We start from the raw sequence: 24,836 nt of genomic DNA on the forward strand, positions 1-24,836 counted from the left end.
CCACTAAGAATAAAAATTCTTTTATATAACTCATACAATAGATGACAAAACCTTACTGTATGGAGTTCTGAGCTGAAATATTTTACTTGATGGTTTTCACATGCACAGCAACGAAACATTACAAATCTTAAGGAAAATGGTGAGAATTGTCTCCATTGTACAGGAGTTATGGCTGTGAAAATTACCTTTGATTTGAATTCAGAGCTATAAAAATGTTGTTGAAGGATGGTACGATTCCCAGCTGGACTTTAGACTGCCAGTTTTTTTTTTCACTACTTACTTGAAATGTAAACTATTAGATCAGGGAAATGATCAACTGAACTTTTTGAAGATGAAATACTTGGTTTTCCTGCAAATATCTGATACACAAATGTGGAAAAATCTGAACGTAATTGTTTCTAAGACTTTCTATAACCAACCTTGACAAAATAAATGTTTTTCTGTTAAATACTGTCCCTGTTTTCAAGTGAATTGCACTGTATATGTACTGTAATGCTAACATTATTGGACATTCTGTATAACACAGTCTAGTTAAATGTCTCCGAGTAAAGTTGTATACATTTTCAGCATGTACTGAAAATGTTATTGTACTGCAAATTGATGCCACTCTGCAGAAACATTAAAACATTGTGACAGTAGCTGAGCATACCTCTATGATACAAGAACAAATTCTTTCACGATGTGATCTTAATGTGGCTATGGTACAGTACAGTCTCGATTATCCGACCTAAACGGGACCTGGAGTACGTCGGATCACCGAAAATGTCGGATAATACAGAATAACTTTGAAAATGAACTAAAACAATGGCATGTTTTACGGAATTATCAATTCAATTGTACAGTACATGCAGTATTGAACGAAAACATTCCAGATGTCTTACGAAAAGAAACTTTTCCCCCACAGATATTAAGCTGCCTAATGCCGTACAGTTTTTTCCACCGATCAAGCCACCCAACACTGGCAGGAAAATTAAGGTCCCCTTAATTAAACTCCTTCTGGAAATACACTGCCTTTTCCTGCAGAATGGGGCCAGATAATGGTAAACCCTTTTCCCGGTGTTGAGATAACCAAAGAAATAGTGCTTCACTTCTTCGTACTCACATTTTTTCAATGTTTTTCTCTGCTCTGGTAGAGCACTACTTTTCAATTTCTTCCCTCTGTTTTTTCCAGTCTCCCACTGTAACACATCCAACACCATAATCTGAAGCCACATTTTGAAGAATTTCCCCTTTGTCCAGTGTCTTTAATGCATTCAACTTGTCTTCGCTGGAAACAATCACTTTCTTACATTTACTTGCTATACTCACAGAGGATATGAAAATTATAACATTCGCACCCAACCAATACTACAATGAACAATGACTGAAGACTCACTGCACCTGTCCTTGAGAAAAAAAACACTGTCCTACCGCCAGGGGTCAGGCCAGTGCTTGTCCCATGGACGCACCCTCCACACCGGGTGTGCCTGAATTTAGTCTCCACCAAAAGTTCAAATTAAGTCTACCAGTGTCGGATAACACGGAATGTCGGATAAGCGAAGGTCGGATGAGCGAGACTCTACTGTATATTCAATTTTAAAAGCAATACCGAGAAACTGGGTGCTTTTTATCGATGAAGGAATAAAACTGTGTCAAGAGTGCAAGACTACACCGATAGAAGACCATTTACTCATTAGGAAGAGCCTCTCAGCTGTTGGTCTACACCGAGATTTAATTCAGAGTGGGCCAAATGTTCATGTAATAACAGTTCAGCGTAGACTGTCGAAGGCAGAAAGCAGAGCAAAGAAGCAACTTCTGATGGACGCAGTGCACAAAAGTGATCGATAAACTCCATACAGACTGGACTCTGGAAGATTGGCAGAAGGTCATTATTTTCAGATGAAAGCCATTTCGAAGTTTGTGATCGACCTGTTCCTCATGGTGTAAAGAAACATCGGAGGAAATGTCACCGACCTACATTCAACAAGCACCTAAACATCCACCAAAAGTTATATTCTGGGGATATTTTACTTACAAAGGCCAGGGCATTTAGTCCATGTTATGGGTATGATAGACAGTTACTAGTACAAAGGCAGGTAGTGCTTGAATTACGCAAACTCTCTCCAGGTGGTGATAGTGTTCTTCAACAAGATCTTCCACCTTGTTGGATATCGAAAAGGTGAACAAATTTCTTTGAGGACAGAAAGCATTGAAGTGGTCCCTTGGTCGTTGTTCGCTTAACAACGTGCAGTTTCACAATGAAGATATAGAACATTTGCACAAATTTGGTGGAATCAATTCCAAAATGTGAAGAGCAAATAAGGTCATGTTAATTATTAAAGTGTGATCGTCTGTTATTGCAGAATTGATTTTCAAAAGTCTTTTAGACTTTTATTATGAGAACATTCACCTCTATCTGGTTCTGCTTAATTTGCACGCTACTATAATTGAGAAAATTAAATTAGGCCATTGGTATACATCAAATAAGACATATGCAGACTTGCACATGAGGAGTTATAAACAATTTATATAGAAGTGTAATTGTACTGAGCCAATGAAACAAAGGGCTGTGATTTTTCATTTGTTGTGCAGTGATAAAACAATATTCTCTGATTGCAAATGATAATCTGCAGTTCACAGAATTTTAATTTACCCCCGTTGTTCCAGAATATGGTATAGAAATATAACATTCCGAAGCATAGTATTGGAACAAGTAATTGAATGTTGAACAAACTATTCGACAATCCATATTATGTGATACAGTAATAGCTGATTTAGTTTTATTTGAGGTAGATTCTAATTATGTGATGCTACCCATTGTGGATGTTGAGTCCTCTTTAGACTGATCTTTACTGTGCCAATTATTGGGCCTCAGCTTTCTTCTGAACAGAGACAGGCAGTAAAAATTGGTAGTGTACTATAACTTAAATTTTCCCATCTTCCCACACTGATCTATCATTGTGTGTGTTGCATTACTGTAGCAGTCTAAAGCAGGCATTTTTAGTACTAATCTTATTACTGAAAAATGCTTTACTTTTAATTTGACTTTGATGTAATATCCTGTAGGAAATACTGAGGAAGGAAGTTGTAACATTTTGGTATTCATAACTTACACGGAGCTCGTTTCATAAGTCATGGCAATCGTGTTATATTTTCCGAATACACAGTTCAAAAAAAATATGGGGAACATGTTTTGTAACGTCTGGTATGTGAATGTTAAGTTGGTAGATGGGGTTTCAATGGTCGTACAGCATACCTTGAGACCTTAGCTACTCAAGGTATGTCAAATCAAAGTTATACTCCATCTGTAGGTGTAGCCATGCATTAAACTGTCAAAACAAAGTGAATAGCGGTGCGTCCATGTGTCATTGTGAGGAGGTACATAGACTACTGCGGTCATTTGAGCACATTGACATAAACAAGCACATCCCATGAGACATCTTAACAAGGTTCAAGACGCAAGGGCCGCACTTTGATCCAGGAAGGGTGGACTTTTTGTCGTGTTGCTATGGATCTCAGTGTCTCTCTGGCAGTTATTCACCTGTTGTGGAATCACTACAGTGAGACAGGCCAGTTCACAAGGAGGGTTGGACAAGGTCGTGGACGCATGTCAACCCCACAGGATGACCGATATCTGACCATCTGTGCATTGCAGCGTCATTCAGCAACTGTCAGAGAACTGCAACACGACCTTGGGGGGGGGGTCACTGGAGTCACGGTGTCTGACCGGACAGTAAGGAACATGTTAAGAGAAGTGTCCTTTCGACCCAGACGTCCTGTTCGAGTGCCCCGTTTAACGCAGCAATATCAAGTAGCTCGCCTTCTGTTTGCCTGTACCCACGTCAACTGGCAGCTTTGCCAATGGAGACCTGTGTTGTTCACGGACGAGTCCAGATTTCTCCTGACACGGCATAATGGACGTCAACATGTATGGAGACGCCATGGTGAGCAGTACGTGCCAAATATTGTCCAGGACGGCAACTGATTCAGACAAGGTTCTGTGATGGTGTGGGGTGGCATCAGTATTGATGGCCATACGGATCTTGTTGTCGTCCGTGGTAATCTTACCGCTGCGGGGTACATCGGGCAGATACTGCTAAAGCATGTGTTGGTTGCTGCATACGGTGTTGACCTTGAATTCGTACTCATGCACGTCAGTGCCAGGGCTTGTGTAGCGCGCATCACCAGAGCTGTCTTGCGAGAACTGGACATTCAAGAGATGGAATGGCCAGCAGTGAGTCCCGACCTTAATCCCATCGAGCATGTGTGGGATAGGCTTGACAGAAGTGTTCGTGGGTGTCCTGTTCCACCACAGACCTCAAACAGGCTCTCATTGAAGAATGGGACCTGATACCGCAACGTGACCTCTGTCGACTTATATGGAGCATGCCACTGTGCCAAGCTGTGATAAATGCTCGTGGAGGACATACACCATACTGAAGCTCCCACCTGTGATAAAAATCCATCCTGGAGGACTGTTATCACTTTGTTTTCACCCCTATTTGGACATTTCTGTTTGTGTTCTGAAAATGAACACGAATCCATGGATACTTCACCGGTAAAGGATAAAGGTTAAGTTGGTAATATACCTGGGTGTGAGGTATTGTTTTGTGGAGCGTGGCATACATTCAAAAACATGTTCCCCTAATTTTTTTGAACTTTGTATATGGGAATGAGGTAAGTCCAGTATGTATGACCTATGCACGTTGACGACTAGTAGGCAACGTGTGAAGAAATTAGTGTGCTACTGGTTGTGATATGTGAGGGATGTAAGAAAATTTCAACAGTGGCTGTACGTGAAAATGGTTACCTATTATCAGAACCATCAGAAAATTATGCTTTACTGTCGCCATTCGTTGTCCTAGCATGGGGCTAAAATGGCATACGTACTTATTACATCTTAGGGCTCCATTTTAAGATCGTTGTTGCTTTCTCTTAGCCACCTTCGATGCATCATGTTTCATTTTTCTGTTTTCTCCTGATGAAGAAGGGTAAGGTTCCTTTTGAAGCGTGCCGAGAGTGTTTATATAGTTCATTACAGGCATAAAACCAAAAATGTACATCATAAAAATTATGATGTGTGTCTTAAAAACACTTATTTTTTGTTCATTTTTGGAATATATCATGTAGGGTAAATTTCTTGAAAATAAAACACAAATTAAAGAGCCGTTTTTAAAAATCCTGTAAAATGATTGTGCACGGATTATTCAGTGCCATGGAGTATTCGCGTTGCCATGACCTAATGTATGACTCTCATTGACACATGAACATTCCTTTGCATTTTTCTTAAAAACTACATTTTGTGGCCTGTCTCTTCATATTTCTAAATGATTATAGTCTCATAATTGATTATTAATGATATTTTCTTTTTGTTTTGCTTTCCATTCTGCGTAGCTAGTTGAAGAATTCTCTAGCGACCTTCTGGAGGATGTCCAATCCCTGATCAACCCCAACAGCAGCAAACCTGATAATGTGCTCACATGGCTGTAGAACATCAAGTTAAGTTCTTCTTGCAGCTAAGAAACCAACTTTTTACCCAGTCAGGCTGGGTTTGTTGGACAACTCAAGAAATGATGTAACTGAACTTTGAACAATATATATTACAATGGTAAATAACGTTAGCAATAGTAACAATGAGAAGATTTGCAACAGCAAGAAGTAGAACACCAACTACAGCAGTTGGGCTCCCGTAATGCAGAGTTTTGACGGAAGCACTTTTGAAAGCTGGGGAGAAACTAAAGAATACCAATGTTAGTGTTGTTTGTTTGAATTGCAAGGAGATTGATGATAATTATATTTAAATATTTTGGAAGCTGCACAATTGGCTTTCATGGCATTTTTTAATTTTTATCTTTATCTAACTTTTAAGGACAATCGTGTGTGTTTCATAAAGAAGTTTTTATTATTAAAATGGAAAAAAAATGGTGTTACGGTGATCGTTTTTAAGGAAGGCATGGAACACATATTCAGTATATAGCACTATGTTTTATTGGTATGAAAATTAGGAATGGATCATTGTTGAACTCCTTTGAGGGTGACTGTTTTTCAGATCTACAACACAGCTGTATAGAAACAGTTAAAGTGAATGATCCAATATCTTCTTGTTTGGAAATTTGCAGTTATATACAGGTCGAATACAAAGACACTCCTTGATTTTGATTGGTAGTTTAATATAACTACGCATTGGTGGTTACAGATACACTCACTCGTTAAGTTTCATGTGGGATTCACAACCACTTTATGGTGTGCACCACCAGTCGCTTGGGAAACTCATGCGATAATCTGGTTTCGACCAGTTGCTCTGCTGTATATCCAGCGTTCTAGGTAGCGGGAGTATGTATATAATGTCCTTCACATACCCTCGAAGGAATAATTTGCGTAGAGTTAAATCCGATGGTGGGAGCCACTCATTTTCTCCAGCAGGCTCCATCTGAAAGCATTCTGTACAGTCGCATCTAGAAAATTTGAACTACAACATCTTGGATTTAACTGCCCTCTAATGGCAGCATGGAAGCATTCACAGGATTCTGCAGAAGATTAGAGAGATTTTTGAGTTACTGTATCTGTGGCCACCAAATGAATATAGATATTCCATTAAGTTTTGATGTAATGGCAGCTTGAAATCGAGGAGACTTGCTGTATTCTCTCTGAATCTGACTTGAATTTTTATACAAAAAAAAAAAAAATGATTGAGTAGAATACTGTACTTGTAATCATTGAGTAAATTTTCTAATTGTGTATAATTTGTAAAAATATTCAGCAGAGATGTTGCTTTTGAAGTGGACTTTTGTTTTTATAACTTTGAATGTTAAATACTGAAAAATTAAGTAAAAATTGGATCTGAAAAAGAAAGTGAATCCATCCCTAATAAAAAATTTGTTTGCAGCTATTACATTTGTAAAATATTAATTTAGTGTTTTCTATTAATGATTCTTAGAATTATTATGAAAAATCTAATGGCAAGGAAACGTCGAGGCGTTTTTGTCTTGTTCTCTCACTGGCTCAGAGTGATTCCGAAAGGACTCGGTAGTGTAGTTTACTTCTCGTGCAATGAGATAATTATGAACTGGTGCTTTTGATTTTTGCAGAGAAGTGAACTTGGTGGCCAATAAGAAAGAAAGAAAGAAAAATAAAATACTGCTCACAGTAAAGCAAAATAATCACTTTCTCATGTACACATACATACACATATACACTCAGCAACACGTAAGAAACACACTTTGTATAACAACATTGTACCACAACACAAAACACTTTTATAAATGAAAAGAAGACCGTCCACATTCGTAAGCAATATTCTAGTTTGTATATTTACTCTAGAGCAATAATATAAACAAATATTTCGCTATTTTTTTGCAAGATTTATTAACATTGGAACAGGCATTTCCTTGTGCTGTTCCAAAGAGAAACTGTTGTATTGTTAATACGGAGTTGAGTCTACACAGAGTTTATGATATATAACATGATAGTGCACTGTGTTTGTTTGTAGAGCAGCTAAATTCATTTTTTAAAATTTGATGAAAACATTGAGCTTTTTTAATGTTTTAATTATTGAAAGATAAATTTGTTTATGTGCTGTATTAATTTTAGATATGTCCCAAAGTCTTGAAATGTAAATTAGTTTTATCAAAATCTTACACTGTTATAAAGTTATGCAACACATATAATGTATGATACTGTATAGGCTCTTGGGCTTATGCAGTGCCATCAAGAAAATAAGGTGAAATTCTTTACGTTTCACAGAGAACTGTGCTCTGCGTCGTCAGATGAAAATCTCGACTGTCCACGAGAAAGGCTTGGAAGCCAAACCACTTGAGTGACATCTTATCAATATCATTCACTGCAGATGCCACAGAAAATTCTCCTCTTTACAGCTTTGTTCTGTATTCTTTTGATGTTTTTCATGATACAATTTCCTTAAAAAAAAAGTTGAATGGAACATGAAATTGCTTCACTTGTTCTTAATTATCTGAAGCATTTATGGGAGTCCTGATTACCTAATCTATACATATTTCAAAATGAAAGTCCCTGGGAGCTTTCTGCCTGTATTTGTGCGAGCTAATCTGGAGAATCACAAAATAGAATTTGGTGTGGTTTTCACAGTTTTATAGAACCTTTATCAGGGAACATTTAGGTGTATGAAACATGACAAAAGCGAGTTGAACAGTGGTGATTTTAGTGAAGGAAGTCACAGAAAATAAGGCCATCCGAGTGCTTTCTTGGCTTACACTCCCTAAACCATCAGCAACAGACTCCCAATATGTGTCGAAGAATTGTTGAGCATAAGAAGTTCTACAAAAACATCCGGTGCAAATTGCCAGTGTATTGTATTTTAAATAAAGATCATATTGCTTTATCTATTTTAACACTTAAACTGTGATGATATTATACGTGTTGCATAATATTTTCTATGAATCAGGCAGTGTAATGTGTCAATTTCTCTTCTTGCAGTCTACTTAAATTGATATCTTTCTGTTATATTACTTGAAATTCAGTATCTACTTTCTGAATTGAAGATTGCAGCTTGCATTTTAATTCAAGTGTGGGACATCTGTTAGATTATTTATAGTTGAATAATGTTAAATACAGTTAATTTGTTCATCTATATTTGGTTAATTTTGTAAAAAAAAGTAATAATAATTATCATAATGTGGGGAAGAGGACAAATGTTTATTAAAGTTTAAACAATGCACCAAATTGGTCTTAACGTAATCACAACAACGGGTAGGTTTTCTGTTGCACCCGACCTCAAAGCTGGATGTTTTTTTTCCCCTCACTCCTGTTGAGCAGAAAGAATGTGTTTCAGGAGATGTCGCTTGTATGTGCTTCTTTTTTGTCAATTATCCACTCGTTATGTGCCATGGCGTATTGGTAGGCGACTAATATTTTCCATCAAACATCATGGATGATATTGACTCTCTCTAATTTGCTTTATTAATTTCAAATTTTGGTGATAGGAATAGTGTGAAGCATATTACACATATTCAAGTTTTGGGACAACTGATTTTATAAAACTTAAAAAAAAACCCGGTTTTCTGCTTACCTGGGTTGATAATCAATGTATTCTTAAAATGTTTGATTGAGTAGGTCCTGACCTAGTTGACAAAACCATTCGGGTGTCATATAGCCTTTCAGAAGGTGGAACGTTCAGAACAAGTATAGTTAATGTAGTTAATCTCAGGAGGTGACTGTACTAATAATTGGTGAATATCAGAATACTATAATGATACACATTTAAACCTGCTCTTTACTGCAATAAAAATGCAAGAAGAGAAACAGAAATGGAAATAACATGTGTTGCGCAATTGTACCATGTTCATTTCCATCTGCTTCAGATTTTTATGAAAGGTTTTTACAAAATTAATTGAAAATTGACTAAGGGAGGAGACTCATGAAGATAGCAGAGAAACTACAGTACCGTAACTTTAGTTTCTGCTTGAATTATATTCAAATAAAGACTGTTTCTCTGCTCAAATAGTCCCTATTTCTGAAGTTCCTTTACTAAAATGAATGCTTAATCATAATTTTAATACATATTTTGAAGATTGTTTATTATTTCCAAGAGAAAATATGCCTGTAAAAACAGAACAATTTCATTTAAACTACAACTGAAATTGGGATGAAAGGAAGAATGTAAAAACTATATATTTTTTCTTCTTAATATTATTTGGGAGGGGAGAAGTAACATACGCCTTTGTGTGTGGGGTGCATCCAGAACAAGAAACAGCGAGCCACAGGTCACCCAGTCTTATTGTGTGTTACTGTTAGTGGCAGAATACTTATTCAGGGCTCGTAATTCTATCTCGCATTGATAGTCTGTGTACAGAGCCTATCGAGACTCGTGAAATTGCTACTGCTCAGTTCTGAGTGGAGACATGGAAAATGAACCAGTTATTTGCTTAGAGTGGGTACTTCAAAACTATGAACAGAATTACACAGGTAATTGAGATTCATCTCTGCAAGAAACATGTATATATTGTTTGTGCACTGAAATATATGCAAATGATTCTGATCATGAAAAATTGTGATAACTTTCAGTGCTCACTTGAACTGAACTGTATCAGATTAAAGCTGAGAAATTGCTAGAGTTAAGCTTTTTGAGTCTGTCGAAATAAAAAAAATATAACATGATATAGGCTTTTGGATTTATGCCGTGTCAAGAAAATAAGATGAAATTCTTTATGTTTCACAGAGAACTTCCTTGTGAACAGACGAGATTTTCTTCTGAAGACGCAGAGCAAAGTTCTCTGTGAAACGTAAAGAATTTCGCCTTATTTTCTTGACCCAAAAGCCTATATTATGTCTATAAGCACAGGCCGAGAAAGCATCAATTGCAACAAAAAATATAACACTTCGAACATTATAACATTCCTGTAAAAATGCCTGTCAGTTACAGAATTCCATGTTTTGTTTCACAAAAACATCCTCAGATTCTAATAAATCACTTTTAACCACTTTTACGTTGTGGAAACTTTTCAGTGATTGGTGATTGATAACTGACAAGCTTATGCGACATAAACAATATTTTACATATATACTGATGCTGATACTGCTGCTGCTACTACTACTAGTAGTACACTTTGAGAGAAAATTCAATAACGAGAGTTCATATGTATGTACAAACAAAATAATATTTTGAGTATTTCTAACATTAGCTTTACAACTGTTATGGTAAATTAAATTCTTGACTTATGGAAACTGTTTAAAAAAATATTGGTTTCATTTTCTGGGACTTCAAACCCTCACAAACTATTAACAGCTGAGGGATGATCAGAACCAGTCCACATCATTATAGATTTCTTCATTTGTGTTCGAGATTTGGTACTTTGGTGTTTGAAAGGGGAAAGATTAAATTTATGCTTCGGAAAATCTGTCTTACTATGATATTTTGCATTCATTTGCCTTGCTTGAAGTTTGTACTGAAATAACTGGTTCTTTATCCATTATTCTCTAGCTCTGTTTCTGAGTAATGTTTTATATTTAGTGCCTTGAAGTGAATTCGATGTAAGAAATAAATATTCTGTTACTATGTAGTTTGTGAAATTCTGTTCTTATTTATCAATATTTCTGTATTTGCACGTTTTTTTTTTTAGTTCACTATAAAATTTATTTAATTGGATTTACATTCTAAAGAAGCTTTGTAACCGATGACTGGGTGCCCGTTGAGAATATGGCACTCAAAGACTCTAACACCGATGTAGGACGGTTGTCCATGCTTTGACTGTTCAAACTGCAGAGTGCCTAATAACTTAGCGTATAATTTTTGTGTTTGTTATTGGAGAATGATGAACAGAAGAAGAACATATTCATAGTGCAGATCATAATATTTTTTTTTCAATATAATATGAGCATTATTAAGATTATTTACGTGTGGTGAGTTTAAGGTAAAAAGATATTATCTTAGTACTAGAAGTGATTGATAAGATTGAAGTGCTTTTCTTTTGAAGTGCCTGACTGGCGATAAAGACGTGTGGAGGCTTGTAAAACTGATCAACAAACAGGAAAATAGTTCTCCCACTGTCCACAACAGTTTGTTTCATAACCGATGCATCTCCCTTTGTCATGCGTTGGACTCCCCCTACTATTGGTTAGAGTGGTGGAGATGTGTGGAGTTTTTGTTGTTGTTGTTGTTATCAAGACAGCTTTATGTTACATAACTAGATTGGTTTATTATTATTATTATTATTATTATTGTTATTATTATTATTTTTGTCAACTTGTATTGAATATTAATAACATTAGCCGTTTGATCTAAAAAAAGCACTGAAATACTGTGTTTGTAATGAATGGACAATTATTTTTTAAGAGATATAAAGAAGCCTACAGAGTTTTCATATGGTGGTATTTTGATCCAAAAAACGATACAGAATTATATTTCATGTTGGGCATTTTTTGAGATTTCTGCCTCTTCTTATAAGATCATCCTGGTGTATTTTTTATCCACCTTTATCAGAACACCATGGCTGGCTATGAAGTTTGTTCTCAAGGTCTTTTTCTAGTGGTTTGCCTGTTGCCCTTAAATGTGATTAATGTTGGCTAGGTTATCATCCCAAAAATTGTGTTCTTACACACACGTATTACCATCTTGGATTGCCATGTTCACCTTGAAATTGAGATAAAAATTGATTTATTTTCATGACAAAACATGAAAACCATGGTTTCAAACATGTATTCTGTGGATATTAATTTTTCAGCTTCCCCCCTGTCTTTTACTGTCATAAGTTCTTTAAAAAAAATCAAAGAAAATACTGCTTTAGTGGCTGCTACAAATTCCAATTCTAAGAGAAATTTGTCATCAGTTGTATTGCATTTGTTTAATGGCTGATTTTTCAGGCTGTTAATCTCTTATTTTGTATTATTTATTACATTTTAAAAAAATTATAAAAAAGATCATCAGCTAATCTGATTATAGTTGGTTTTCATTTAAAGGAACACAAACCACATTCAGGAGAAGGGCACTATTTCCTTTTTGGACAGCCCTAGCTGCAGCATTATCAACAGAATATATAAAAAAGGGAACTGCTTTGTGAAGCAACACTGATGACAGATTTCTAGCTTTGCAAGCAGAATTGTATTGGAAGTCCAGACTATTGTGACTGATGGTAACAGAGCCTAAATGTCAAGTAATCATTCCACTTTTACAGATATTTATTTCAGACTAATGGATTTTTAACCCAGTAAGTAGGGATCCTCACCTTCATTCTTCATCTTTCATAATACTATTCTTTTCATGTCTAACACGTGGATTCTTCTCTCAAGTTAATTTTCCGGCATGGCAGAGTACTTCCTCATTGGATAGGATCTTGAACATTCTGCGATATTCACACTTCAAAAGCCTGCAGTTGGTTCACTGACAGCCTTTAGTATCCATCCTTTGACACCATAAAACAGCACCGGTATAAAGCACAACTTTTCACGACATGCCAACAAGTTTTGAACTGGAGGTCAGGGTTTTAATTTCAGAAACCCACTTCCTGGAATGTAGATTCTAGATTTGATTTCCACGTCCAGATCCCATTCTTGTGTTAGCCAGTATAAAAACATTAAACATCTTAAAACTATGACTGAATATTAACAATCTATTCTAAATTGACTTTGGATATTGCAGAGTTGTATTTTTTCTTTCTTTCAAATAAATATACTATATTCATCAAGTATCTGTGTAATGCAGTTTAATTAATAAAATAATTCTTGATTATTAACTTTATATTTATTAAAATTTTCCTTGGATGTCATTTAGTTGCCTTCAGTAATCATTCTCGGACTCGAGTAGCAATGATTGACTTCACTAGCAGGCATTTACCTCAATATTTTAATGGGATATTTTCAACTTTGACCAACCACTGTAGTGAACATTGGAAATTACCTTTGGCTTTAAATATAATGTTCAAATTTTGGCTTATGGATTGCTACTGAAAAGATTGAATTCTTCACTTTTAATCATAATTTCTTCATCAGTCTTAATTCTGTTGCTTCAGCTAGAATGTATACATTACTAATATAATACAGCCTTCTGTTCCATCTGCAGCTTAACTTTATGGAATATTTGTTTGATCTCGGTGCTAATTATCCTTCTACTATTCCACTGAGATGATCAGTTGTGATAAGAACTATTATTCAAGAAATATGTAAAAGCATGGAAATGCTTTCATTCTTGTAGGCAGGAATTTAGTTTCTTCCTTCTGCCTAAATACCACATTCCAATTGCATGGCAGCTTTGTCTGTCAGGACTTGGACATACTCCTCCTCTGATTTTTAACAATAGCTGAATATCATACATATGAGTGGGGCTAGATTTGATTAAATATTGAAATTTGTCTCTCTTTTGAAGTTTACAAAATAATAAAAATTTGGTCAAAAATTTATCATTAAGAAATGCCTGTTTTTTATTTCATTCAACAAGTTAAACTTGAATAATGTTTGCAAAACCTGTGGATGTATAAAGTCCTCTCATTATTATTTGCATTTCCAAGATCATAATTCAGAGTTTTTTACTTGCTGAGGTATTTCTTTGCTTACCTGCCTGTGTTCTGTACAAGTGAGTTGTTTGTTAAAAGCCTGTCGCTTCATTGGACGTTTTTAAAAGCAAAAGATTCAGATAAGTCTTGCAAATCTTAAACACTGAATTGACTTTCAAAGAATATGAGGCTTTCTGCAATTCTTTGTTTATAATTGATGTATATTTAGTTCACTACACTAGTATATCAAATTTTCGAAGGCTGCTATAGATTTGAAAAAGTACTCTGTTTAGTGAAATCATTGTTGATATATGAACAAAAACTTTTTTGTTTATATATTAAAAACTTTAACTGTTACAGCATAAATTTATTTACAGGATGTCTTTTTGGAAATATATCAAGTGATTTGGAACAAGGAATGCAACAGAGTTAGTTGTTGATTTTTTAAGATCATAAGGAAATCAAAATTTTTATGTACTTACATTCAAATGAATGGAAACTTGCTATAACATTATACCTCACTTACAGTACTGTTCTCTTACAATTAAGTGGTTATGGAAGATAAGTAGTGGAACTGTCTCTTTGTAATTGGCTGAATATGAGGATTTAAATTTGCTAAAGCAAGAAAACCTTGAGTCTAAAGTTGTGGAGATATTAAAATTACTCAACCTATTATATGATGTATCTGTATTAATTTGTTTATCTGTAAAATTTGGTTTCCTGTAATTTCAATGCTTTTGAAGCATCCTGTTACAAGATTCATTACATACTCTGAAGAAAACTTGGCATATTTCCTTGAAGACAACGCAAACTAGAATTTTCCTTACAAACCGTCACGATGAGTAACTTTTCAAGCATATCAGATCTCTATCCTGTTCTTTCTTGTTTTCTAGTTTTAGATGTAATTTTGCTATCGTGCATTTTTTCCCATGCTGTAATATGATCTTTGACCAGAAAGGGCAGTTTTCCTTTAGACACTCTGTATGCATTGCTTACTCTAGTGGCCTCTTTCAGGATAACAGTACTGTATTCATTTTCTGTGTTTCTTTAAATTCTTGTTTATTAAAAAAAAATCTTCAACTTGTATGATTTTCTGTCAGAGTTCAAGGATATAAAAACGGTATAAGTGAAGGCATAAGGAATCAGTGGAGGAGATTTGAAAGTATTCTTAAATATTATGTTGAAGAAACTGGAAAACAGCATTGCACTAAAAAAAAATTTTTATCCTGAAAATGTAATAATAAAAAAGTGATTTTTATGTGACTTTTTCTCTTCTGGAGGTAAGAAATTTGTCGTAAGTTTCTTGGGAACACGTTTTAAGCTGTTCACATTTTTTTTTTTTTTCTGTAAGGGTAATCACCAAACATTTTGCAGAAAGTACTGCTGTGGATTAGTATTAATTTGGTTGAAGCAGTGGATCTTTAATGGAATTTTCTCTTCATCATGAAGCAGTGTATAAGAATAGTAACTGTTCTTTCTGTTGGAGATTTGTGCTGACAAGCAGTGTATACTAAACTGCCCTTTTACTGAGAAGTGTCATTTGTCAGGGTAAACTTTATGTATGTATTTGTGTATGTTGAATGCACTCAGTGCTCCGGAAGGCATCATACCTGCATGCCTGAAGTTGGAGCAACTCTGTTGCTTGCATTCACCAACTCTTGGTTGATTAAGCTTGATTTAGTCCCTGCTCTTGCAGCTGCTGCTTTACACAGAATTTACTGTATGTGTGTGTGTGTTCATTCATACTGGATCCTATCCTATCTTTGGCTAAAATATGAACATTAGATGAAAATCTTGTTTGCTTTGATATATCAGTCATCTCTGGTGTCATATAGTTGAATAGTGACTCTACTTACAGCAAAGAGACAGGAACATATTTCTGGAAATCTACATTCGAAATTGTTGTATATTGGATGGAAACAGAAAGAAATTTCCTTTAATTGATTAGCGTATCTGGTGCTAAATTTGGTGCTATATAAATCTGTGCTGTCTTTACCTATACAGTATTTCATAATATTATACTGTAATTATATGGTACTTGCAAAGGAGCTTATAGTTGAGGTGGGAAGTTCACGGTCCTTGCTAAGCCGAGGGGCTTAGATAGCAGAACACTGGCTTTGTCATCCCAAGATGGCAGGTGTGATGCCACCTCAATTTGGTGGAAATTCAAAGGAGTTCATATATGCCAGTCTTGTGTTGGTACATTTTCCAGCACATAAAAGAACTCGTGCAAGACAAATTTTCCAGCACCTTGGCTTCTATGAAAATCATAAAATTAGTTGGACTTAAAATTAGTAACGTTATTATTTTTCTCTTTGTTCGTATCGGCCTGCTCCTTCATTTGTTGCCGGTCTTGCTCTTTTCTTTCCTCCGTCCACGTCTTTCCTGTCTTCAACTTTGGCTTTTCTTGAAAACCCTGGTGCTCTTCTAGTGTCCTCCTGAGTGGGTTGTGTTCTTGTATATCTTCATAAGTCATCCCCATCTCCTGTAGGTCCCTTCCTACCTCCTTGAACCAAGTTGGCTGGGTCTTCTTATCTTTAAAATAGGTAAAGATCTGGTTCGATAATCGTGTGGGTTTCATTCTTAGCAAGTGGCCATAAAATGCAATTCTCCTTTGCCGCATGACATCAGAGATCTTCTCGACATGGGTATACAGCTCATCGTTATGCCAATGTCTGTGTTCATCTTTGTCTTTAATTGAGCCAAGAATTATTATTATTACTATTATTATTATTATTATTATTATTATTATTATTATTATCATTATTATTATTATTATTGTGCTCATACCTAGGATTCATTTTGTCTTTGGAAAGGATTAGTATAATGATGATTTATTAGATATGAAGGTGAGTAAGTTTAGAATTGATCACTCTAATCCAGGCCATCGTCGTCATCGTAATTTTCTTAAAAGCGCTGTCTGCTTTTTTGGATCAGTGCTTGCCACTTCATGCAGTCTGTCATGTCCTGCAGATTAACATTTCAGATTCTTAGTGTGTAGCCACATTAATTTAGGTCGGCCTTCGTTGCCTCGGACCTTCTGCTGTAAGATGACGACAGAATCGGGTGGTGCTCAGAGGCGCGGTGATACCAATGAAGTCTCTGTTCCTACATCTTCTCATCAACTGGGACCAAAATATGGTCATGCAGAGAAATCTTCATTGTTCTTAGCATTTGCATTAACACTCTATTCCAGGTGCAGTAATATTATAGTTACATATGCTACCAATACTTCTTTCATGAAACATGTCATAAGAGAATGCTGAACATAAACCTGCATTTCTAGAAATATTAACGTTCAATTGTATGGCAAGGAACAGCCAGGCAGAACATAGATAATTAAAAACACAATTCCGTTCTTATTTGATCCTCCTCGGGGTTTCACAGCGGTCTAATCTTGCTGCACCTGTTTTTGGCAGACTCTGTACATAATTTATCTTGATATATCAGTGCACTTGTGACCATTCATTACAGAATTGCTACAGAAAGTGGTAGTTTGCTCTTATCCATGTGATAGTTTTGTCTGTTTAGAAACATTTTCTTTTCTAAAATACCTCTTAGTTAGGATAGTTAGAGGTAGTACAGTGTCCAGGCATAAATTATTAAATTAACGTTCATATTATTTTGGAGGCTTATTTATTGATCCTCTTGTGCTTAAATATGATTGCTTTTATTATAAACATTTGTGTACATTTTTTATTTAGTTGCATTTTCAGTCCATGTTTTTCTCCTTTGAATTTCAAGAATTAGGTTATAAATACAGAAACCATATTACAGGTCCACAGGGGATTGATGGTAGTTTGAATCTCTGACTTTGTGGGCTTGTGAATTTTATAGAAGTCAGAGAAAGGATAATTAAATCTTTAAAAAATAAAAATTACCTTGACTTTGGAAGGAAATGCACAGACACACGCATACTGGTAGTCTACAAGCTGTGCGCAAGAGCAACAGGACGAATGTACCACAGCTTCTTCGTTTGTTTAAATACAGTGATATTCTTTCTCAGATTTGCTCAAATTAAAAAAAAAAAAAAGCCATGTTAAACTAAGCTTTTTATATATAATATATTAATAAGTAAATAAATAAATAAATAAATAATCCATCCATTAGACGGTGCCTTTTTATACATTTAAAAGAATGTGTGAAAAAATGCAACTTGACTTTTATGACAATTATGAATTTTAATGTATCATGCTCATTTATATGTATATATATATATTATGGTAATAATTCCAACATATACTGTGTAAATCAACACAAAAATCATTTGCAATACATATTTGTTAGTGCCTTTTTCTCACTGTTCCTAGGACAATCATGTTGTTATCTATATGGAAGATATCAGGGAGGCAGAAAGTTCTTCAGTCAGTGTTGTATGGTTAGAATGTAAGTTAATAAAGATTTTTAATAAATTGAAAGAGATATTGTGATTGAATACTTTTGCATTAAAACAGTGCCTTTTAATACAGGTTTATGTTTGCGAGAGTAGAAAGATTGTGAGAAACTAAGTGATACAACTCGGCCATACGACGCTCATAAATTCATAAACAAAACAACGAAACATTTATCATCCATCCACGTGATTTATACAAGTGAACTCGTACAAAAAGCACCAGGGGATTTCAGATTTGTGTATTATTGACAGCTACATAATTTGTTTAGGGTAACCATATCTTAGAAGTAAAAAAAAGAGAATATTTCATTCACATCAGTCAGCTTCATTTATTTATGATATGTAACTCTTGTTCAGGTTGTTCGGCCATATTATTTTGGTTTAAAACTGACATAATAAAGCAGTTCACAGAAAGTACTGTAAATGGCCATGTATTTCATTTTCAAACGACAAATTGTTACATTATTATTCACCCCTCTTGGCATTGCTTTCACCTTTAATATCTCCATATTCCTTTTGATGCCAAGATTACTTTTTAAAGAACGTGTTTCTTTAAGCTACCTTTTGTGACCCTTCAAAGATTTATGAATTACAAACAGTCTGTATTGGACACTTACTATTGATTTTATTGTTTCTAACTTGTTAATCATTTGTTGGTTGGATATTTACTAAAGAAAGCAGTCTTTCCTCATTTATAACGTCTGTAGCCATTATGGGCTCTGTTCCTTCAATATATCAATGGTGGGACGCAATGCTTGTGATTTAAACAGACGTCATTTGTCGAAATTACCAAAAATCTACCCGGATGTTTTTGCATTTTGGTAAAGGATGATTTGCCTGGAAAAAAGACGACTTATGGTCGCCCTAAATTTTTTCAATAGAGAAAAAAAAAGTAAAATGTGAAGTTATTGATTAATTTTATAAGTTTTTCTTAACATACAAGGTTTTGCAGAATGTCGTTCCACACCATTTCTTTAAATGATAGTAATGTTAGGATTTAAATGTAAATGAAATAGTCTGGGATTATTGAGGACAAGTGAAGGTATAGAGTAGGAGAACATATTTCCTTAGATGCAACGGAGCTATCAATCAAGCTGACACTGAATTTATGAACTGGGCCTTGATACTTGGAAACAAGTTTGGTACTATCAAGATCTCTTGAATCTGCAGCATTTCTACTTGCCCTCATAAGATGAGTACAAATGTGAGATTTCTCATAGGTGCGTATAAATAGTAATAATATCTATTTTAACTGATAACTATCTCAACCAATGCAAGGGCATGTAACATTTTGTTCATGTATTTCATAGAGAAAAATATAGAATTTTCTGAAGAACTTCCTAGCCTATTCTTTTTCCCTGGTTCATTATACGCTTTCTCCCAAAAATGAATGCATACTAGCATCCTATCTATTGCCATAAAGAGTTAGTTGTTGATCTTTCAGTCTTTTAGCTATGAACTGCCTATTCAAATCATCAGTTTTTTAGAATAAAGTTTGACAGGATATGCATTTCTTTTTGTGACAAGGCAGTACGTACGTTGTTGAATGTTCAGCTTGGAAGAGCAGCTTTGACTAAATGTACTTTTTGTGCATTGTATCATCAATTAGACTTCTTTAAATTTAAGTTTAATATTATTGTAAGCACCAAACTAATTATTATTATATACATATTATACAAATTAAATTGTTTATAAAAAGTACTTCATTATACTAGATTTTTCCTTAAAAAATGAAATATTGTTACATAGTGGTTCTTTATTGTAAAGAAGATTGTACCCTATACTGTATTTTTGGGTTTTTGGGTTTTCTCACCTCATCCGTTCATTAGATGTGTACGTTTATAATTGTTATAAATATTTTTTCTCTCTCATACTTTTATACATAATTTTTCTTTTATTTTTAACACTCGTGCAACTCATTTCTCATGAACTGAAGGACATTATTATTATTATAATATGTATAAAACTAACTTTTTATTTAAGTTCTCTTGGTGCAGTTATATATAGAGAGTACATAAACCTTGGCAACTATTTGTTATTATAGTGGTTTTACAACCCACTTGTTTATAATAGGCATTTTTTCTATATAATAATATACCATTATAATGAAATGTTTGTACATATGACTGTCTTGCATGCGCCCTCCACATTGTGATGTTGCGTGGAAGAAGAGGAACACGGAGAGGAAGATGAACAGTAGTATTATACCTACCCATGTGTAGATTTCAGTTACAAAATATACAAGCACTGCACATCATTTTTATTTTCATTTCATACCTTCTTCTGTGTTTTTTCTCTAATAAGATTATTTGGGGATATAAGAAAAGTGTGTTCCATAAAAAAAAGTTAAACTGGGCCCTGTTTTGTGATGACAGCCTATGTCAGATAAGGTTCCAGGACTGAGGTCATAAAAAATAGAAAAGTTGCACTTACCAAGTAATGATCTTAGCTCCCGTTGAAGTAGTCCCCTTGGCTATCTATACACAATTGCCAGCGTTTCTGGAGGTCTTGGAAGTAAGCTGGGAAATTGTCACCTGAGATACTTGTAAGCTCATGTGTCGCAACATGTTGGATGTCTTGATGAAGCATTCCTTTCAGTCGCAATTTAACTCACGGAAACAAGAAAAAATCGCAAGGCGAGAGGTCGGGTGAATGTGGTGGATGTGGGACGATGGTGACAGAATATCTGGCTAGATACTCGATAACAGATAAAGCAGTGTGAGGTCTTGCATTGTCGTGCAGTAAGAACCAGTCCTGCGACTGCCACAAATCAGGGCAGCGATGTTGAATTGCTTGTCGCAGACGTTTCAGGACTTCGGTGTAAAGAATTTGGATCACTGTTTCACCTGGTGGAACGTCCTCATGGTGAACTAACCCTTTACTGTCAAAGCATGCGATCAACATTGTCTTTGTTCTTGAAGGTTGACATTTGGCGTTTTCAAGGCTGGTGATCCAGGACTCCGCCATTCTGCACTTTGACGCTTCGTGTGGGGTTCATACTGGTAACACCAACTTTCATCCCCAGCAATAATCTTTGTTGGAAATGTGGGATCACATCTGGCTCTGTCCAGTAGTTCCGCAGAAATTCTTCGTCTTTCCTCTCTCTGGTCGTCTGTTAGTGTGTGTGGGATGAGTTTTGCATTGAGTTTCCGTTTCCCTAAATTATCCCATAAAATCTTATGAGACATGTCAGTATTCAAATTAAGCTCTTCTTATATCGCATGCACAGTTACACGGTGGTCTTCTTGCAGTAACTGCCTTAAAACGTTCCACATTTGCATCGGAATGTGCTGTAGACGGGCAGCCAGTTCTAGGATCATCTTGCACTGAATCTCTGCCTTCCCAAAACCTTTTGTGCCACTTGAACACACGATTTCTTGACAGCGTATCGCCTCCATATGCTTATGTATTCATTATCCACGTTTCACTAGGGGTTTTCCCGAGTTTAACTCCAAACTTAATGTTCACTCTTTGTTCATGATCATTGTGCATTGTGTCACCGTCACTAAACCAAACAGTGTGTTCCTAAGCACAGCCCTGCCACCTAGTGCATATGCGTGGAAGCATGGCCAAGGGCATCTCAGAACGTACACATATCAGGTAACATATTTGTTCCTTTGTTCGCATTACAACCTCAGATATACAACACTTGTCCCAGCAGTTTTCTGACAAAGGGTATATGTAAATAAAATCCATCAGTAAAAATTGGGGAATATTTTGGGAAATTGTGCTCTTAGAACCAAGAAGACATACTAGTAGCCATCACTAGGGCTTGGACGTTTAAGACCTAAAATAGCCCAAATAAGCAAGCAAATATGACCTCAAAAGTGACAAAATATGACCTCAAAAGCGACGAAATTTGACCTCAAAAGCAACAAAATATGATGTAAAAATTACAAAATATAACCCAAAAATGATTAATCTAAATATGACCATTTTAAAATAAGTTATAAACCGAAACGGCAATTCCTTTGGTACATATTTCTTAACTAAATTCTTTATTCTTACTTTCATATTAATTTTCTGAATATAGATGTTTAGCAGTTATTCACAGTCTATTGTCATCGATTTACTCATCAAACATTTTTGAATACAAACCTATAAAGTACTAAGTTTGCTAAGATTATCAGATCACACAATATTTTAAAAGGCAAAACAGGTTTGAACCCTTCACTGGTGGTTTGAAATACGAGAAAACTAGAAATCAATCTATTTTTTAAAAAAATCGTTTGGAATGTTTAAGCACAGATTACATTAATATTACTCAAATGCGTTAAAGTTTAAATTGAGCACCACGAAATGAATTAAGTAGATGTCTTTCGATACATTATGGTATTCACAATTAAGTATTTATTTATTTTCCACCTAGTCGATACAATGATTGCTTAAGGCAATTTTTAATGGTCAAAAGTGGTACATGTTTCATATATTATCAACATCTTCAGCCACATAACACTGTTTAGATGAAAAATATATAAAATTGACAAAGTAATGCTTTAGAGGAAGTGTCAATCTTATGTTCATTTTAAGGACACTTCCTCTAAAGCATTACTTTGTCAATTTTATATATTTTCCATCTAAACAGTGTTATGTGGCTGAAGATGTTGATAATATATGAAACATGTACCACTTTTGACCATTAAAAATTGCCTTAAGCAATCATTGTATCGACTAGGTGGAAAATAAATAAATACTTAATTGTGAATCTATTGAAGTGCGATACGGACCATGAAGCTGATTTTATGTAAACATTATGGTATGGCGGCAGGGCAAATAGTGCAAACTCACAGAACTTTTTCATTCTTCTCTGCGGGTGGTATTGAAGTGTATGACAAAATTCAGCTTCAAAGCATCAGGCGCGAAGGACCTCCAATTGTCACTTAACACATTCTTGTAAGAAGAGAAGCTCCTTTCTATATCACAAGACGTTATTGGTGCATATTTAAATAATATTAAATCACGACATTCGAGTATGCGCTCATCTTGAAATGTATTATCGGCACACTTTATCTTGGTGCATTTGTGTACGGGGGTGAGGAGTAAGGAGGGAGCTATCCCTGTCCCAGTAGTGCTGCCAACTGAATGAAAATGAAATCTGAATTGAATCGAGAATATGATTGATTGATATGAAGTTTCTAAACCGTTATTATCTTAAGCAAACAACTGTGTCACATACACATTATATAACACTGTATAACATTTCTCGATGCGAATCTTGTTCCTAGCATGAATTCTATAGTTTGGCTTTGCTGTGTAAGCAACAACAGTACTAGTACGTAAAGTGTACGCCAGATGTCACGCGACAATGCTTAAGCAATTCATAGTTTGTGTTTCAAACGTTGTCAGTACGAATCTCGAAGATTGCCGAGGTTGACCGATTCAGCACTAGGATGTAAATGCACCAAGATAAAGTGTGCTGATAATACTGGTGTCTTCTCCTCTAAGAACATTATTTATCTTGCACACACAGCGAAAAGCGTCACTTCGATTAAGCACATTTTAAAGTTTCCATTTTACACCGACGCCAACGATTCCACCAGACAAGTTGGCCGTGCGGTTAGGAGCGTGCAGCTGTGAGCTCACATCTGGGAGATAGTGGGTTCGAACCCCACTGTCCGTAGCCCTGAAGGTGGTTTTCCGTGGTTTCCCATTTTCACACCAGGCAAATGCTGGGGTCGTACCTTAATTAAGGCCACGGTCACTTCCTTCCCATTCCTAGGCCTTTCCTGTCCCATCGTCACCATAAGACCTATCTGTGTCGGTGCGATGTAAAGCAATTAGCCAACTATTCCATGTGATTGTTGTGCTGAAAGTTCAACATTTCTCACAATTTCAATACTTGCATGAATTTCTAAGCTAGTAGCTTCTAAACGAGTAATTGCACTCGATATAATTCCAAAGTTCAACTTAATATATGCCAGACTTACTGACAAATTGCAGGAAAACAATTCCTGTGCAATCTTGATAGAAGAGGCAGAGTATTCCACTTGTATTAACTACAGATGTGATATGGAAAAGCAGTTTTGTGAATACTAGTTCTCATTCGGAAAGTTCACAATGATTTTGCACAGCTACAGTTGTCACCGAACTGCCGAAATATGACGTTTCTACGAAAATAGCTCAAAATATGACTTTATGACAAAAAATAGCTAAAATATGCATTTATATGACAAATAAATATCACTTATTTGTGACGATGATCACTTGATTTGCACCAAAATCCAATCAGGTCGGAAAATAGAGACAAAGAAAAATATGACTTTTCCTAAACATCCGAGCCCTAGCCATCACTAAGAATCTCTCAAATAATATTTTTTTCATATTTTTAAAACTGTTTTTACTTTCTTTTTATATCCTTTTTAACAGCAGTGAATTGAGTTAGGGTCTTGGTGTGAAGTAGCAGTCAGTGAAATGCAAAACGCGCTCATTATTCCCTATCTGATAAAACAACTCGACACCCCTCTATACACAAATAGATTAGAGACTAAAGTCACTATGGCTATCCT

At 35.4% G+C, this 24,836-nt stretch overlaps 1 protein-coding gene across 1 annotated transcript in view; it reads left to right on the forward strand.

The window, feature by feature from the left end:
- Positions 1-20,587, forward strand: part of LOC136882034 (transcriptional coactivator YAP1-A) — a 419,704-nt gene extending 399,117 nt beyond the window's left edge. Inside the window, exon 8 of the mRNA XM_067154537.2 lies at positions 5,374-20,587. Coding sequence (XP_067010638.1) covers positions 5,374-5,469 — 96 coding nt within the window. The 3' untranslated portion in view covers positions 5,470-20,587. The remainder of the gene's footprint in view (positions 1-5,373) is intronic.
- The last annotated feature ends 4,249 nt before the right edge of the window (positions 20,588-24,836 follow it).

This window comes from Anabrus simplex, chromosome 10 (genome assembly GCF_040414725.1).
Source record: "Anabrus simplex isolate iqAnaSimp1 chromosome 10, ASM4041472v1, whole genome shotgun sequence".
Lineage (NCBI taxonomy): Eukaryota > Metazoa > Arthropoda > Insecta > Orthoptera > Tettigoniidae > Anabrus > Anabrus simplex.